Raw genomic sequence first — 17,067 nt, 5'->3', positions numbered from 1 at the left:
CGCCATCATCAGCAAACAAACGATTTTAGTTCTTTGCAGTAAAGATGAATTTCCTGAGCAGGAATCAGCAGCTTTATCTCGGAACCATCTACAAAATGTGGCTGCAATGAAAATCCCCCCCCCAAAAAAAAAACTAACTCAGGGGGCAGTTTGATTATTATTTTTTACATTAATTATTCATCAACCTTCGATTTTCAAAGCTGCAGTTAAACTCATAATTTTTATGACTGGAGATACCAGGAAATGTGAGGGAAGAATTTAGTGTTTTCTGAATCCTTTTTTTTACTAATTTGAAGGTGACGCTGCACCACAGTGCCCCCTAGTTGCTGCAAAAAACAATAATAATAATTAAAAAAAAACCTTAAAGCACCTGGTCCTTATTAAACTAAAACCCAGCGATTTGCCAGAAAATTTGTGGTGCCCAATCAAATTGCACAGGTGGCATTGGCCACCCAGGCCACCCTTGTGGAGCTGCATATGGCAGGATGATTTCTGCAAACCCATGCAATTTTTTTTTTATTTTTAAAAACACATTATTATACAAATTCAGGGAATTTTGTAGGTAACTGATTTTCAGTTCATGCATTTTGTACAAGTCACATTTAAAACTTACAAAATTATGACTAGTCAGTAAAATATGGTATCAATAACAGGAAATAACACTGTGATCGGCATCTGCTTTAAAAAGAAACTGACCCAAAAGTGACAATAAATGTTGCATCTTTGATATTTTAATATTTGTTCTTAATGCTGATAGTGTCAACTTTTTTCATCCTCACTACTTACAGTTTTAATTTTATTCTTCTTAATCCTAAAGAAACAAACACCTTTTTTTCTTTTTTGCACAAAACAACGAAAGATTTAATGGTCATAACATCATGTAAAGTAGAAATTACAGCACTGTTTAAATACAAAATCATGTTTGAATAATACACAGCGAATTAGCAACATTTCATTATTAAATACATTTTAATGAGTCTAAGAATGAATATAATAAATGGGCATTTACATCACTTATTTACAGTCTTATGTACATTAAAAAAAAAAAGCTGGTTGGTGCCACGTTCTCCTGCAGATTTGCACAAAAGTACTTCTGGTGTCTTCGGGAATGTAATTTTCCCTTCACAGGACGTGATAGACGGGTCTGGATCCAGGACTTTCTGGTGTGCAGGGCTGTGAGTTGGAGCCGCTGGGGGAGTAAGTGGTCGTCTCTCTGAGGGCCACCGGGCCGCCGGATTCCACCGAGGACAGGCGGTCCACGATGCTGGACAGACACTCCAGACTGGAGGCGCCGGCTTCCTTAGTGCCGGAATTTTCTGGGAAAAATGAAAGGATTAGTGAGGAAAGATACACATGTTGAAGAGGACAAATTGTCTTTTGCAAAAATGAATGAAAATACGTGAACGTGTCAGCGTGTGCATGTGCATCTTTAACTTATCCTGCAGGACACACATAAGAAAAAAATAAACATGCAAATTTAACATACTTTTTTAGGGATTTATTTATATATATATATGTATATGCATGCATGGATCATGCATGACTTCATGCTTCCATTCCAAATATCTTACCATCCTTAGCATAAGAATAACCGCTGCTGTAGTTTACATGCAGCTGTTGCCACACAGGACTGTTGCTTCCAGTCTGCAAGAAGATGAAGAATCTCATTTAACCTTGACTCGGTGCACAAACACTCTGAGAAATGCAGAAGTGATAGATGATGCGTTATGTTTGCAAAATCATAGTCGAAAGGTTGCAAAAAAAAAAAAAAAAAAGAGAGACAACAACAATCAATGGCATTCCGGATATCTCGGACAACCTAATAAATCCTGAATTCCAAAGTTATGGGGGGTTCTTTATTTCACTTCCACCTTCCAGCCGAAGAGTCCCTAGCGCGCTCCCACATCCGGCCGCGCCCCCGAGCGTGGCCAATCGATTGTATCAGTGGAAGCAACACCAGTTTGTGCAAGATGACACTTTCTCCTTGTAAATCTGCAGAAAATCCTGGCAGGGCTGCAGAACATGCAGTCGGGATGGAATGCAGAACAGCATCCAGGTTTTCCTGCCAGATTTCAGTGAGGTGGATTTACTTTGGTTTATTAGGGCTATAAAGTGTCCAGTGGTGGGAAAGACATTAGTCCATCCAGAATTACAAGTTCTATTGTGTTATCTCGCCCCCTGTCACCTCCAGAAAGGCTCTTTTAATCAGAGCTGCATCACAGGACAGGGCAGGAATACAAGATGATACAGTAATTTGTATGGAAAAACAAATGATACTGCGCAGACGTGCAGTACGTGAGGTCTTGGGGCAAAATAACACAAAGAAGCTGATGTGATAAATTGCTAAAAATGGAAAATTCAAAGGAAATGTTGATGGGAAACAGAAGCAATGTGATGAATGAATGTGAGGGGTGTCAAACACATGGCCCGGGGGTCTTACCATGCCATCAGAGCAGCTGGACAGCGGGCTGCCGGGCTCTGAGCCGCTCTCTCCAGGGAGGCCGTAGTAGTTTTCCACCTGCTCCCGCAGCAGCTCCTGCAGGCTCTCGATGTACTGGATGGCGTTACGCAGGATCTCCACCTTGGGCAGACGCTGGCTGGGGTTGGCTGAGGTGCAGCGCCGCAGCGCCTCGAAAGCGTGATTGACCTTCTTCAGCCGGCGGCGCTCCCGCATGGTAGCGGCCCGCCGGCGGTCCACGAAGCTGGATTTGCGCTTGCAGGCCTTGCAGGCCCACTGGAGGCAGTGTCCCGGCTGGTGAGGGGCTCCGGGGACCCTGACGTGCTCGTCCTCCTCTGAGCCGGCGAGCTCCGCGCCGGCGCTGAACTCCAGGCTGTCTGGAGACGAGGCGCACGCCCTGTCGAAGAAGACCTGGCATGGTGAGAAGAGGTCCATGGCTGGTTGTCTGAAAGAAAGGATGGATGGATGGCAGAGGCGTGGGGTGGGAGAGGAGACCTCTGAGTGATATGAGGGGTCTGTTGCCCTGGGCCCCCCTTTATATGCCCCCAGTCCAGAGCCCAGGGCCCACACTGGCCAGATCTAATTACCATGGCCCATTGGCCCAGCCAGAAGGCAGACAGGGGTTAGTTCAGCTCCCTCCCTGCCCCGTCCCAGTCCACTATCGACCCCCCACCCACCCCCAAATCCCCCCCACCCCACCCCAGTACCATGCAGAGTTTCCCACATCTGCACTCACGGGTGTTTTCCCACTCGTCACCACTGGCAGCTTCCAACACCCCTGAAAAGGCCGCGATGAACACCACGTTTGGGAATGTTTCAGGAACGCCAGCTTTCGCCTTCTTTCATTTTGCACGATTGATGTGTAAAAACCCCCCAAGAATATGACTCGTGTTCTGAGGGGCAGCAGAAGAAGAAGAAGAAGAAGAAGGACGACCATGTGCCGCTTTTTACGGCGTAGAAAACGCCCTTGCAGATACAGCCCAGCTGCAAAGGGAAGGTGTAACATTTCAAACCCCATGAATTCCCGCCGCAGCAGTAAAGCCTCCTGCAAAACGCCTCAGTGCTCATCACGGCGGGAAAAGAGGCGTCCCCGTTTGCCAAAGCTCATTAAAAACACTAATCACACAATTCACACCGCTTTGCAAACCTCTTCCGCCATTTTGGCCTGAATGGGACAAATTTTAACCGTTAAAAGTTACTGATGCGTGTCAAACAAATGGTGTGAACGGCGCTCCAGAGTCACAGCGTTTGTCTGCTCGAAGTCTACAAGTGTTTCACAAAACGTTTGTCACAAACGTTTGGTTGAATGATGATTTTTTTCTCTCTCTCTCTGTTAAATTACGATGTGGATTCTGGATCATTTTCCCGCCTATTTCTTGTAGTGAAGGAGGTCAATTTGATTTTCCTTGTTGTTGTTGTTGTTGTTGTTTTAACATTTTCCAGCCAGTTTCCATAAAACTAAGTGAAAATTTTTATTTGAACATGATGAACAAATACTCCTTAAGATTTGGTACTGAGTTTATTTAGTTTTTGCATCGCAAAAACAGGACATTTAACAGAATTTTGAAATAAAAAAAAATCTCAAAATGTTTTGCATTGATCAACATGACGGTGAAAGGATGATCTGTTAAATTCACACAAAACAAGAAATTTAACATAATTCTGACACGTTTCTCAAGATCCTTTTCACCGATCACCACCACCAAAATCTGTTAAATCTGGGTGCTGATCAGGATTCGGATGTTGATTCTGGATTCTGCAAAGTTGCCGTTATGAAGAAGTCAGTTTTTCTTTTTTTTTTTTTTCTTTTTTTTTTTTGATCTTACAGTGAATTTCTTTTAAAATGTTTTAGCTAATTTCCATGAAAACTCGTGGGAAAGGTTTTTGGTGTTGATCAAACTCCAGATTTGAATTCTGAACCTAAATACACTTTACATTATTATTTACTTTACTTTTCCAAACAAATAAATAAATAAATAAATAAAAACACATTTGGCATCATTTTGAGAAATTTCTCACAATGCTTTGTAACGACCTTCTGGTGAAAGTATTAAAAGGACGATTCTATAAAAGTTTGGTGCCGATTCTGGATCACTTATTATCAGCAGATTTTTCTATTTTGATCAATTTCTTAAAGTCTAACAAACCGATTTCAGTCAAACTTAGCAGCCGAACATTTCCCATGATAGATAACAAATAACCGAAATTTTGATGCGATCTGGGTTTGTTTTGCCAAAATATTTGCTGATCACAATGCAAAACTCTATGAATAAGGAGTCCTGGCATAAGTTGGCACTTTGAGTGCCACTCTAGTTATGTAGATGGGGTAATGGCACGTTTTTGTTTTTTGTTTGTTTGTTTGGTTGGTTGGTTGTTTTTTTTTTTTTGTTTTGTTTTGGGTTTTTTTGTGCCACGAAAATTTGTTTTTACTTCTACAACAGAAAAAAATAAAAAAAAGTATTAAAAGGACAATTCTATACAATTTTGGTGTTGATTCTGGATCACTTATTATCAGTAGATTTTTCTATTTTGATCAATTTCTTAAACTCTAACAAACCGATTTCAGTCAAACTTAGCAGGCAAACCCGTTGATAGATAACAAATAACTGAAATTTTGATGCGACCTGGGTTTGTTTTGCCAAAATATTTAAGGATCACCATGCAAAAGTCCTGGCATAAGTTGGCACTCTGAGTGCCACTCTAATTATTTAGATGGGGTAATGACACGTGTTTCTTTTTTGTTTGTTTGTTTGTTTGTTTGTTTGTTTTTTGTTTTTTTTGCATAACGAAAATTATTTTTTACTTCTACAACAGAAAAAAACTGACCATTTTAAATATTTTTTCACACAATCAGAGTAAAACATATTATTCTGTAATTCCAAATGATATTAAACTTCCTATAAATCACCAACTGCACCGTTTTTCTTGACTTTCTGTGGGAGCTGTTGGGTTTTTGGGGTAATTGCGCTGTTGACAGCTTCCGAGGAAACTCTGCGGATATTTCTCACAATGTGCCAAACCGTTTGCGGATCTCTGGGAACTTTGCGCAGCTAAAAAAACAGCCTGTACCTGCAGCACAGCTGAAGAAGACATCGGTGTGAGACGATCAAAGTGTGTTTGGACTGCGAACAGCCATTAAGACGATGAGAAAACCTGCCTGATGCTCTCCGCACTGCGGCCGGACGCAGATCTGCGCAGCACGTGGCTTTAGTGCGCAGCCTTTGCGCACATGATCAGCCGCTCTCTTGGGAACCGTGTTTGAACTGTGTTTGCTTTTTTGTTGTTCTCAGGGGTCACAGACAGAGTTAAGTGAAGGCCAGGAGGTTGATCTTTTATACCCATCACGTCTGAAAGCCTTATTTCTTCTAAACTGCCTCCTGCCTGCGAGTTGGACACGTCACGTGACAAACAATTACTCATTAAATTCCTGCAACAAGACTCATCTCCAAAACACTCTTCTTTTTTTTTTTTTTTTTTTTTGTTAAACAAAACTCCTTTAGTGTCACTCTTAATATGCTGAGTTATCAGATTACTAATATTCGAACTTTTAATCCAGTTTGTGTGGAAAAAATAGGGGAGACTGGGGCTGTGTGTTACAAGGCTCATAGAGCGCTTACAGAGGGCACTATTCAGTATCATTCAGCCTTAAGGTTATACAACGTCAAAATCCACACACACACACACACACACAAAAAAAACAGTACTTTACATTAGCACACCTGATAATCAGCGTGTTGACATATGCTAATCGCACATAAATCGGAATCTGCTTTTATAAATGACAAAAAAAGAACTGGAGACAGAAGATATCTTTCAACTTTGTTACAAGTGCTGGTGTTGCGTAGTTTGTCCACCACAGCCCACAAAACACCCCCCTATTGTTGACACACGTGCTTACAACTCCACAAATCACAATACCTGTGTTCATGCAAAGTTCACACTAAATCATTTTTACATATTATTTATTGTATTCAACTGTAGAAGCCTCACCCCACCATGGTTTTTTTTAAAGAACCATTACCTCGCTAGATGTAGCAGCACTAGCTAAATATGACTGACTACTATTCACCAGAATTGTGTGTTTGGATGTCATGTGACAAACATTATTTCCATTTGTGAGCTTTCGTATCTGAATTTAATTATTTCACACGGAGAAACCTCGTCAAATAACACACATGCTAATGCTCACTAACAAGGATGTTGCACACAAACTTTCTCTTTTACAGAGAACTATCATGCAAATTTTAAAAGTATAATTTTTATGGAATTGTTTTGTAATATTGTGCAAAATTCTCAAACTTTATTTGCTTTTTAATGTCGATTTTGTTTGAAAAAAAAATGTAAATGAATTCCCATTTTCTACATGTGGATAACCGGAATTTCATAAAAAGACAAGATCTTACAGAGAAGCATATTTCAACAAGATAAATATAAGATGCTTTTAACTTCCATCGAAGAAATAGTGCCAAAAAAAAAAGGAAAAAAAAAAACACACACACATTTGAGTGGCAAGAGCATTTGTTTGGCAGCGAGCAGAGGTGCGGTGCCAACTTTAAATCCCTTTCCAAGCAGGATATTCCAGAAAACTCTGGATAAAGCACGGCATCCAGCCTCACAGTTTATCCTGCCGTAGCAGCTCCGCTTTCATCGGATTTGACTTTTTAAAACGCAGACGAATGAGAATTATACGGCGTCATGAGCGACACCAAAAACCCTGTAAAGTTATAAAAGAAAGAATTTGATGGTGCAGTTTCTTTGTGTGGACAAGAGAATGAAAATAAAAAGACAAAAGCGAATGAAAATAAAAAGACAAAAGCAGTGTTCAGCCGCAGATATATATATATTTTTTTTTCTTTTTTTTTTCAAGATCCTGTTCACCGATCACCACGACACCGAGCAAAAGGATGCAGAGAAAGAATAGATTAAATTTAAATAGATAAATGGACTGCATTTATATAGTGTTTTTTCCATCTGCATCAGATGCTTAAAGCGCTTTACAATAATGACTCACATTCACCCCAATGTGAGGGTGCTGCCGTACAAGGTGCTCACTACACATCGGGAACAACTAGGCGATTGCTACAGAGTAACCATCAGCCACCTCCTGTATGCAGACGACATCACGCTGTGTGCCAAGAGTGAGCAAGAGACTGACTCACTGATCCGGCTCTCCAGAATCTACGGCGCGGATATCGGGATGTCATTCGGATTGGATAAATGTGGGCGAAAGGTGGCAAAGAGAGGAAAGGTGATCCGGACTGAGGGGGTGGAGTTGTACTCAAGTCAGGCAGCAGCATCACACTTTTATTACAATCTGAACGGGCCAGTGTGCGGCGTGTGCCAGTTAAAGCGCACATTTTTCGAATTAAAATGTACCCGCTGTGTACGGCGGCTGCCAGAGCATTGCAGTGACGTGACGTGGCGTCACTGTTTAATCATCATTCAGTTGAGTCTAATGAAATGTCACAAATTGCTTGATGGAAATTAATGACAACATGCAACACAATGCAGCGCAACTTACTACACTTTAACTAAAGTGACATGAAATATACAATGACGTGGCTAAAATTCTTCTCTATTACACGTGTGTAGAACGAGTACCTCAGCTAGTCACTAATATAAAGTCATATATCACCTTCCTATTGGTCAGATTACCTTTGACCCTGGTTGACCTTGAAAGGTGAAGCTGAAGATCATAGTTAAACCCAAAGAGTTTGGAGCCAATATTCTTCGTAATATAGCAATAATAATAATGATAATAATAATAATAAAGTCTCGAAAGATCACCTGTATGGAAATACGAGACCCTAACTGTCAAAAATCTCTCAAAAACAGATCAAAACTGACTTGATTTTGTAAACAAGACTTGTTGTCGTACTTCCAGGCTCGACTAATGGCAGTTTTATAGAGTTCCAGGAATAAACCTCAACACTCATCACCCGACATCATCGACACCCCCCCAACCACCCCCCCCCCCCCCCCCCCCCCCATGTCAGTACACCACCAACCAGCCTGAATGGATTTGTTTGCGTCGTGTCACGTTTTAAACAGCTCACATGCGCGGTAAACGCTTCGCCATGTGACGATGAATTAAGACCCAACAGGTCGGATAACTTCATTATCCCACTGGGTTTTGCTGCTGTGAGTTTCCATCATGTCCCAGAACATGATGGGAGGGGGCCACACTGTGTTTGGAGGGGACTCAAGTTACCGCTGTGGGACTCGGCCTGCTGGATGCCAGCTGGAACAAAGAGAAACAGGCCGGCAGCAAAGTACAGCAAGGCCCGTTTAGACCATCTTTACAGACTTCTAATGTCCATGAACGCTGGGAGGGGCATCCTGAAGTGTCCGAAGGCAAAACAAAAGGATGGAGCCAAGAGTCAACTCACCACAAATCTATTTGCTGAAGAGTTTTGCCTCAAGAAAATGTGTCAAATGTCCAAAATGTTTCACAATAATGTCATGAAAAAAAAAAAAAAAATAATAAAAAAAAAAAAATATATATATATATATATATATATATATATATATATATATATATATATATATATATATATATATATATATATATATATATATATATATATATATATATATATATATATATATATATATATATATATATATAACAGACTGGATTAGAGTGAATGAACTTCCAGAACCAGGGCCAGGGCTATGCACGGGTGTTACTAGGCTGAAGACTAGGGGCCCAAACTTACATGGGTCCCCCAACACTTTCATCCATTGAAATGTTAGTGGCAAAATAACACTAACAAAAAACTTTCACGAGTTTACAAGTAGCACAGCTGTTTATTAAAAATAAGTGAGTATACTTTCAGTTTACTTATGTACTCATCAAATATAGAGTCAACAGGAAGACAGAGGACGGGAAGGAGAGGAACAGTAGTAGCCAGTAAACCAGTAGTGAGCAGTATTTCTGGTATTTGTATTGTATACTTATATTTATATAAGTGTATTTGTATTATTATTTTTTTTACTCTCACTTTTGATACTCTGTGTGCTTGTTACCCTGTGTGCTGCTATACAATGGTGGTGGAACAAACCAATAGCGAGCAGTATTTCTGGAATTTATATTTGTGTACTTATATTTATATAAGTATACTTTTATATATAATCTTTTTTTTTATTTTACTTTCACTTTTGATACTCTGTGTGCTTCTTACCCTGTGTGCTGCTATACAATGCTGCTGGAACCTCCCAAGGGGTCAATAAAGTTTTATCTAATCTTTAATCTAAAAAAGAATGCGAACAACTAAAGGCCACAGTAACAACAACAATCTCTCTCTCTCTCTCTCTCTCTCTCTCTCTCTCTCTCTCTCTCTCTCTCTCTCTCTCTCTCTCTCTCTCTCTCTCTCTCTCTCTCTCTATATATATATATATATATATATATATATATATATATATATATATATATATATATATATATATATATATATATATATATATATATATTTAAAAACACATGAGCCCCCAAACAAAGTCTTGCCTAGGGCCAGCCCTGGATAGAGGTTAAAATAAAAACATGTTGTCTAGAGTATTGCAAAGACTTTTATTTCTGAGTCAGTTATGTACAAGTATTTCAATGCAACATCCATTCCTTTCTTCTTTTTTCTTTTTTTATACGTTGCCATCTTCTGAATATAAAATAAATAAATCGTTAAAAAATATGTACAAGTTTTCAGCTGTGAAATATGTCTGATGCTGATGCTGTACAAATGAAAACACAAAAACAATCAAACACAGGAAATAATTTAGTGATGAATAGTGGAAATTTAAAATTTAAAATCTCTGATCGATTAATATTTTAATTTTCAGAGACGTCCTTGCTGAGGCTGATTTTCTCGTCGTTGGTGATGCTGTCCACGATGGAGGACAGACGCAGGAGGCTAGAGGACGCAGAAAACTCACTGGATCCTTGAAAAATAAATAAATAAAACACCAGAAAATAAATTGTGATCGCACATTATTGTCAGGTTCATTTTCCTTTGTTTCTCCACAGACTGGACGTGAGGCGTCTTTACCTTCTGCCTTGTTTGCTGCAGTGGAATGGTCTGCAGAGGTCACCCAGGTCTCCGAGGGGTACTCGTGGCTGGACTTCTGCAGAGCAGCAAGAGGAAAAAACTGCAAAATAAACCAGTGTCACAAGTACTGTAAGTCCTACTAACGGCCCGAGACCCAATGACCCATCGGGTATTTATCCCAAGCATCCGTTGTGTGAACTAGATAAGACACCACTTGAATGGGATGCCAGTTTGACTCAGAACACTTCCCCAGCCAAGGCCCGGACACATTTATGGGTGGGTGACCAGAGACAATGCAGACTGACCTGGAATCAAACTCATGTCTATGTATCGGTGTCCCAGCTCCTTATCCCACTGAGCTCAAGTACTGCAAACATTATACCAAATATCACTGTGTTAGATAGCATGTTGGACCGCGTGGTGGTGCAAGGGGTTAGCTGTCTTCCACCAAGAAGGTTACCAGTTTGAGGAAACCTTTCTCTCTAGAACCAGATTTGCACCAGTAAAAGTGTCTGGCAGAAATATTTTGTCAAATCACCATGTTGATCTATAATACCGGATCCATTGTGGTGACCCCGAGCTACATGGGAGAAGCCGAATAAAAATTAGCTTAGAGGCTAGCAATTCATTCCAGAGAAATTCAATACAATGCAAATATTTGCAAGGATCTGCCAGCTGAAGCAAAAGATTTGCTTATCTGTGTGAATATATCAGGTTTATGCTGTGGTTTTTTGTTTTTGTTTTTGGCACATAAATTTGTGCTAACATCAGCATATTGTATTAGCTTGTTGTATCACATAAGATGATTTCATATATTTCTGCCCTGCAGAACTTTTACAGGTTTTGACAACAGAGTGATATAGTTAGCAGCCATTTGTAAAACAAAAGCAACTAGTACAAAAATCCTCATTTTCAACTTAATATTTAGTTCATGACTGAGCTAACCAGCTAGAACAGTTAAAAGAATTAGCTCCCTTAAAACCAGACCTATTGAGGTTGTTCATTCAAATACTCCTGACATTGTGATCATATGTGTTTGTTGGGTAATGTAAGGCTGATACACATGTAACAGTCAATACCTCTCCAAACAAGCTCGCTTGGCTAATTAGCATCTAAGTTGAAAATAAGCTTGCTAAGACTGTTAATGTCAAATGCTCCTGATAATCTGATCTGTATGTGTTTGCTGGATAATGTATGGCTGCTACACATGTAGTAATTTTGCAAATAATTTAAAACTCAAGTGACTGTATGAAATTTTGTGCCATTACTAGCGTCACAACATGACAGGTTCCGTAAGAAATCACTACACCACCAAGTTTCCCGCCACACATATGATGCTAGACTGTGTTCTTCAAACAAGCTAACTTGGTGAATTAGCATCTAACTGTCTTAAAAACATGTTGTCCTCTTGTCCATACAATATTTGACAAATAATTTAACCGTTCAGTATTAACATATCATGATTAGCTCTACGTTATAACAGGTTTCATCACCACTATCAGCTTCACAAGGCATGTTAATGTCAACTATGCAACTGCATAACCTAACAAGCTAGCCTAGCTAGTTAGCATACAACTACCCTAAAAACATAAGCTGTTGAGGTTGTTCATCAAATCAAATCAAATCAATTTTATTTATATAGCGCCAAATCACAACAAACAGTTGCCCCAAGGCGCTTTATATTGTAAGGCAAAGCCATACAATAATTACGGAAAAACCCCAACGGTCAAAACGACCCCCTGTGAACAAGCACTTGGCTACAGTGGGAAGGAAAAACTCCCTTTTAACAGGAAGAAACCTCCAGCAGAACCAGGCTCAGGGAGGGGCAGTCTTCTGCTGAGACTGGTTGGGGCTGAGGGAGAGAACCAGGAAAAAGACATGCTGTGGAGGGGGGCAGAGATCAATCACTAATGATTAAATGCAGAGTGGTGCATACAGAGCAAAAGGAGAAAGAAACACTCAGTGCATCATGGGAACCCCCCAGCAGTCTAACTAAGGGATGGTTCAGGGTCACCTGATCCAGCCCTAACTATAAGCTTTAGCAAAAAGGAAAGTTTTAAGCCTAATCTTAAAAGTAGAGAGGGTGTCTGTCTCCCTGATCTGAATTGGGAGCTGGTTCCACAGGAGAGGAGCCTGAAAGCTGAAGGCTCTGCCTCCCATTCTACTCTTACAAACCCTAGGAACTACAAGTAAGCCTGCAGTCTGAGAGCGAAGCGCTCTATTGGAGTGATATGGTACTATGAGGTCCCTAAGATAAGATGGGACCTGATTATTCAAAACCTTATAAGTAAGAAGAAGAATTTTAAATTCTATTCTAGAATTAACAGGAAGCCAATGAAGAGAGGCCAATATGGGTGAGATATGCTCTCTCCTTCTAGTCCCTGTTAGCACTCTAGCTGCAGCATTTTGAATTAACTGAAGGCTTTTCAGGGAACTTTTAGGACAACCTGATAATAATGAATTACAATAGTCCAGCCTAGAGGAAATAAATGCATGAATTAGTTTTTCAGCATAACTCTGAGACAAGACCTTTCTGATTTTAGAGATATTGCGTAAATGCAAAAAAGCAGTCCTACATATTTGTTTAATATGCGCTTTGAATGACATATCCTGATCAAAAATGACTCCAAGATTTCTCACAGTATTACTAGAGGTCAGGGTAATGCCATCCAGAGTAAGGATCTGGTTAGACACCATGTTTCTAAGATTTGTGGGGCCAAGTACAATAACTTCAGTTTTATCTGAGTTTAAAAGCAGGAAATTAGAGGTCATCCATGTCATTATGTCTGTAAGACAATCCTGCAGTTTAGCTAATTGGTGTGTGTCTTCTGGCTTCATGGATAGATAAAGCTGGGTATCATCTGCGTAACAATGAAAATTTAAGCAATGCCGTCTAATAATACTGCCTAAGGGAAGCATGTATAAAGTGAATAAAACTGGTCCTAGCACAGAACTTTGTGGAACTCCATAATTAACCTTAGTCTGTGAAGAAGATTCCCCATTTACATGAACAAATTGTAATCTATTAGATAAATATGATTCAAACCACCGCAGCGCAGTGCCTTTAATACCTATGGCATGCTCTAATCTCTCATGAGCAAAAACATCAGTTATTTATATAATAAGTCTTTATGGGTAAACATAAGGCTGCTATATGTAACAATTTGCAAAATAAATTAATCTTGGAGTTGTGATATTAGGTATAATGATTAGTGCTACACTACAGCAGGCTTTGTCACCATGCCACCAGTACCCAGTTCCCTTGAGTGTCAAAATCCAACCCCTCATCCATGTCATAACACCTGGGTAACAAATTAATTAGGGGATTGTCAGTTTGGATTAAATTCAGTTGGGACCTTGTGTGGCACATAGTCACTATGGTAGCCATGAAGGCCAGAAAGTGACCCTCAACATGAAATATCGACCAGGTTCGGGCAAAACAATAAGTCCTCAACAGCGGAGGAGGTGGTGGTTTATAGCCCCACCTTGGATGTAGCTATCCCATGGGAGTCAATCAGGAGGCAATCTTCCTCACCATCAAATGATTGCCATGATGCCCAATACCCAAACACAAGATAGTCAACCATGCAGATGCATAACCAAGCAAGCTACAATGGCTAATTAGCATACAAGTACCACAAAAACAAACTTGTTGAGGCTGATCTTAAGCAAAAATGTCCAATATTGAGCTAATGTGTGTTTAATGGTGACCGCCATCACTACAGAATCCAGGGATTAGTATCAGCACCCATGAACCCCAGGACTTGTATAGGACTTAAAGCGGACTTTTCTTTTTTTGAAGCTTACACTGTGTTCTTTGCTGTTAAAACCACATGACGATCCATTTTGCTGCATTTTCTCTTGCTCATCCAGCGTTTGAAGCAGCTCCTGCAGTCTCTCAATGTAGCCGATGGCGCTGCGTAAAATCTCCACTTTGGGCAGCCGCTGGTTGGGGTTGGCCACTGTCTTTCTCTTCAGCGTGTCGAAGGCCTCGTTGATCTTCTTCAACCTCCTCCTCTCCCTCAGCGTGGCGGCTTTTCGCCTGTCCGTCGGCGCCGACTTCCTCTTGCAGATCTTGCAGGCCCACATGAGGCACTGGCCCTCACAGTGCTCACGGAGTCCTGGTGGGGCAAAGACGTGCTCCTCCCCGCCGCTGCTCTCACCCCCGGTTTCAGACAGAGCATTATCCAGCCCCAGGCACAGCGGGCTGTCGTGGCCGGTATAAAGTGGAGACACCCCAACGATGTCCAAGGGCTGCAATGCCCCATGATCCCCTTCCTCCAGGTAGCGCAAATCACTAAAGAGATAGGCACTGGTCTCAAAAAGGTCCATCATATTGTTGCGGTCCTCACGTCTGTTTTGCCACTGAGACTGTGGCATTTAAATAGAGCAGCAGGGACACGTAGTCACCAGTCTTATATATAGAATGTGAAACTCTATCCAGTGCTTTGGCTGTCACACGCCATCAAGCGCCTGCTTTTCAATGAGTCTTTACAACCAACTGACTTTATTGGAAACATATATACATTAAGGCGTTAAGAAGTTATGGAAAAGTCACCTCGGGTTTCATGACAGGTGCTTTAAATGCCTGCCGAAGTGGCAGCACATTTCCCCAAAAGCGACATGTAGATGACTTGGTTTTCCAATAAAGGCGTGAGTGAATTACTGTGTGGGGGAGGAGGAGGTGGGGGGGTTGACAGCGTAACATTCATGTTGCCAGGTTGTGAAGAAATTCACAAAACATGGACAAAATCCATTTTAAACATTCCTTTTATATGGTTCGAATTTCATATTAAGCATTTTCAAATTCCTAAATTCTATGATGGTACATGGAGGAATTCGCCAGCTTTAAAGCTAGTGTGTAGTTTGTTTGTTTTTTACTTTCACTTTTGATGTTCTGTGTGCTTCTTACCCTGTGTGCTGCTATAAAATGCTACTGGAACCTCAATTTCCCTGAGGGAGTCTTCCCAAGGGATTAATAAAGTTCTAGCTAATCTAATCTAATCTAATCTAATTTTGTGTCATCTAGTAGTGAGGTTGCATAATGCAGATTGCATTATGTCATTGCTGGTCGTGATTTTCTACTTGCCTTCTCTTGTGAAAATCAACATTTATGATGCTCCAGTTCAGAAAAAAAATGAAGGTTTTCAAACTTGTTAGCCGGCGTTAGCAACCAAGCATCCAGTGTACAGGGGAGCAACCGCTGAGTCATCTTCTTTTCTCTTCACTCTTCCAAACGTGCTACAAAATGGGCTACTCTATCAACATGGCGGCCTCCATGAGGGGGGCCCGCTCCCACTGTACATATGTACAGGTCATTAATTGTTGCAGGCAATTATATGGTAGGTAATTATGAATACTATCTTCTATTTCTGCTAAGAAACGCCCCTAAATTATACAGACTGTAGCTTTAAAGTTTTAGACTTCTATGACACACATAAAAGAATTAGTTCATTTAAAATGAAAACCGATTCCTGTGTGGTGACGATCCAGATCCAGGGGTGGAGCTTACCTTTGGCATCTGGTCCTAATTCCTTTAATCCTTCATCTGGATTCATTCTAAATTATTATATACATCAAAGTTCAAAGTATATATAAATATATATATAGATAGATACGTGTGTGTGTGTGTGTGTGTGTGTGTGTGTGTGTGTGTGTGTGTGTGTGTGTGTGTGTGTGTGTGTGTGTGTGTGTGTGTGTGTGTGTGTGTATCAAAGTTTACAATCAAAGATGAGTGATTATGATCAAAGACTGGGATATACGGCGTGAGGCGGGGTACACCCTGGACAGGATGCCAGTCTGTCGCAGGACCACATATAGACAAACAAACAGTCACACCTGCATTCACACCTATGGACAATTTAAAGTCTCCAATCCACCTAACCAGCATGTCTTTGGATGTGGGAGGAGCACCTGGAGGGAACCCATGTAAACACGGAAAGAACATGCAAACTCCACACAGAAAGGCCACAGGTGGGAATTGAATCTATGACTTTCTTGCTGTGAGGGAACAGTGCTAACCACTAAGCCCCTACAGTTCCCAGACTGGGATCAAAATTCAGCAATTAGACCCCTTGTCCAGTGACAAGTGATCAGAATCACAGATCAGCGGTCAGGATCAAAATGAATGATCAGCATCAAAGAGGAGTGATTAGGATCAAAGATCAGCAATCAGAGTCAAAACTCAGTAATAAAGATCAAAGAGGAGTAACGAGACTCAAAGCCCAGTGATCAACATAAGAAAGCAATGATCAGCATCAAAGAGGAGTGATCAGGATCAAAGGTCAGCAATCAGAATCAAAGCTCAGTGATCAGGATAAAAGAGGCGTGAGCAGAATCAAAGCTCAGTGATCAGGATAAAAGAGGAGTGAGCAGAATCAAAGCTCAGTGATCAGGATAAAAGAGGAGTGATCAGAATGAAAGCTCAGTGATCAGGATAATAGAGGAGTGATTAGAATCAAAGATCAGTGAACAGGATAAAAGAGGAGTGATCAGAATCAAAGCTCAGTGATCACGATAAAAGAGGAGTGATCAGAATCAAAGATCAGTGATCAGGATAATAGAGGA

At 40.7% G+C, this 17,067-nt stretch overlaps 2 protein-coding genes across 2 annotated transcripts; both read right to left on the bottom strand.

Annotated features, from left to right (window-relative positions):
- Window positions 1–936: 936 nt before the first annotated feature.
- On the bottom strand, window positions 937–3,080 carry myf5 (myogenic factor 5). The gene is made up of 3 exons (XM_034163632.1): window positions 2,441–3,080; window positions 1,572–1,644; window positions 937–1,316 (listed from the first exon to the last, which is right to left on the bottom strand). Exons 1-3 carry the CDS (start codon window positions 2,891–2,893, stop codon window positions 1,123–1,125), a joined length of 720 nt encoding a protein of 239 aa, XP_034019523.1. The 5' UTR covers window positions 2,894–3,080; the 3' UTR covers window positions 937–1,122.
- Window positions 3,081–10,098: 7,018 nt separating this feature from the next.
- Window positions 10,099–14,869, bottom strand: myf6 (myogenic factor 6). Its single transcript, XM_034163633.1, has 3 exons — window positions 14,308–14,869; window positions 10,501–10,576; window positions 10,099–10,393 (listed from the first exon to the last, which is right to left on the bottom strand). The coding sequence occupies exons 1-3, from the start codon at window positions 14,833–14,835 to the stop codon at window positions 10,284–10,286; spliced, it is 714 nt and encodes a 237-aa protein (XP_034019524.1). The 5' UTR covers window positions 14,836–14,869; the 3' UTR covers window positions 10,099–10,283.
- Between the last annotated feature and the right edge of the window lie 2,198 nt (window positions 14,870–17,067).

Source organism: Thalassophryne amazonica, chromosome 22 (assembly GCF_902500255.1).
Source record: "Thalassophryne amazonica chromosome 22, fThaAma1.1, whole genome shotgun sequence".
Classification (NCBI taxonomy): domain Eukaryota; kingdom Metazoa; phylum Chordata; class Actinopteri; order Batrachoidiformes; family Batrachoididae; genus Thalassophryne; species Thalassophryne amazonica.
This window is presented reverse-complemented; position numbering and strand designations above follow the sequence as displayed.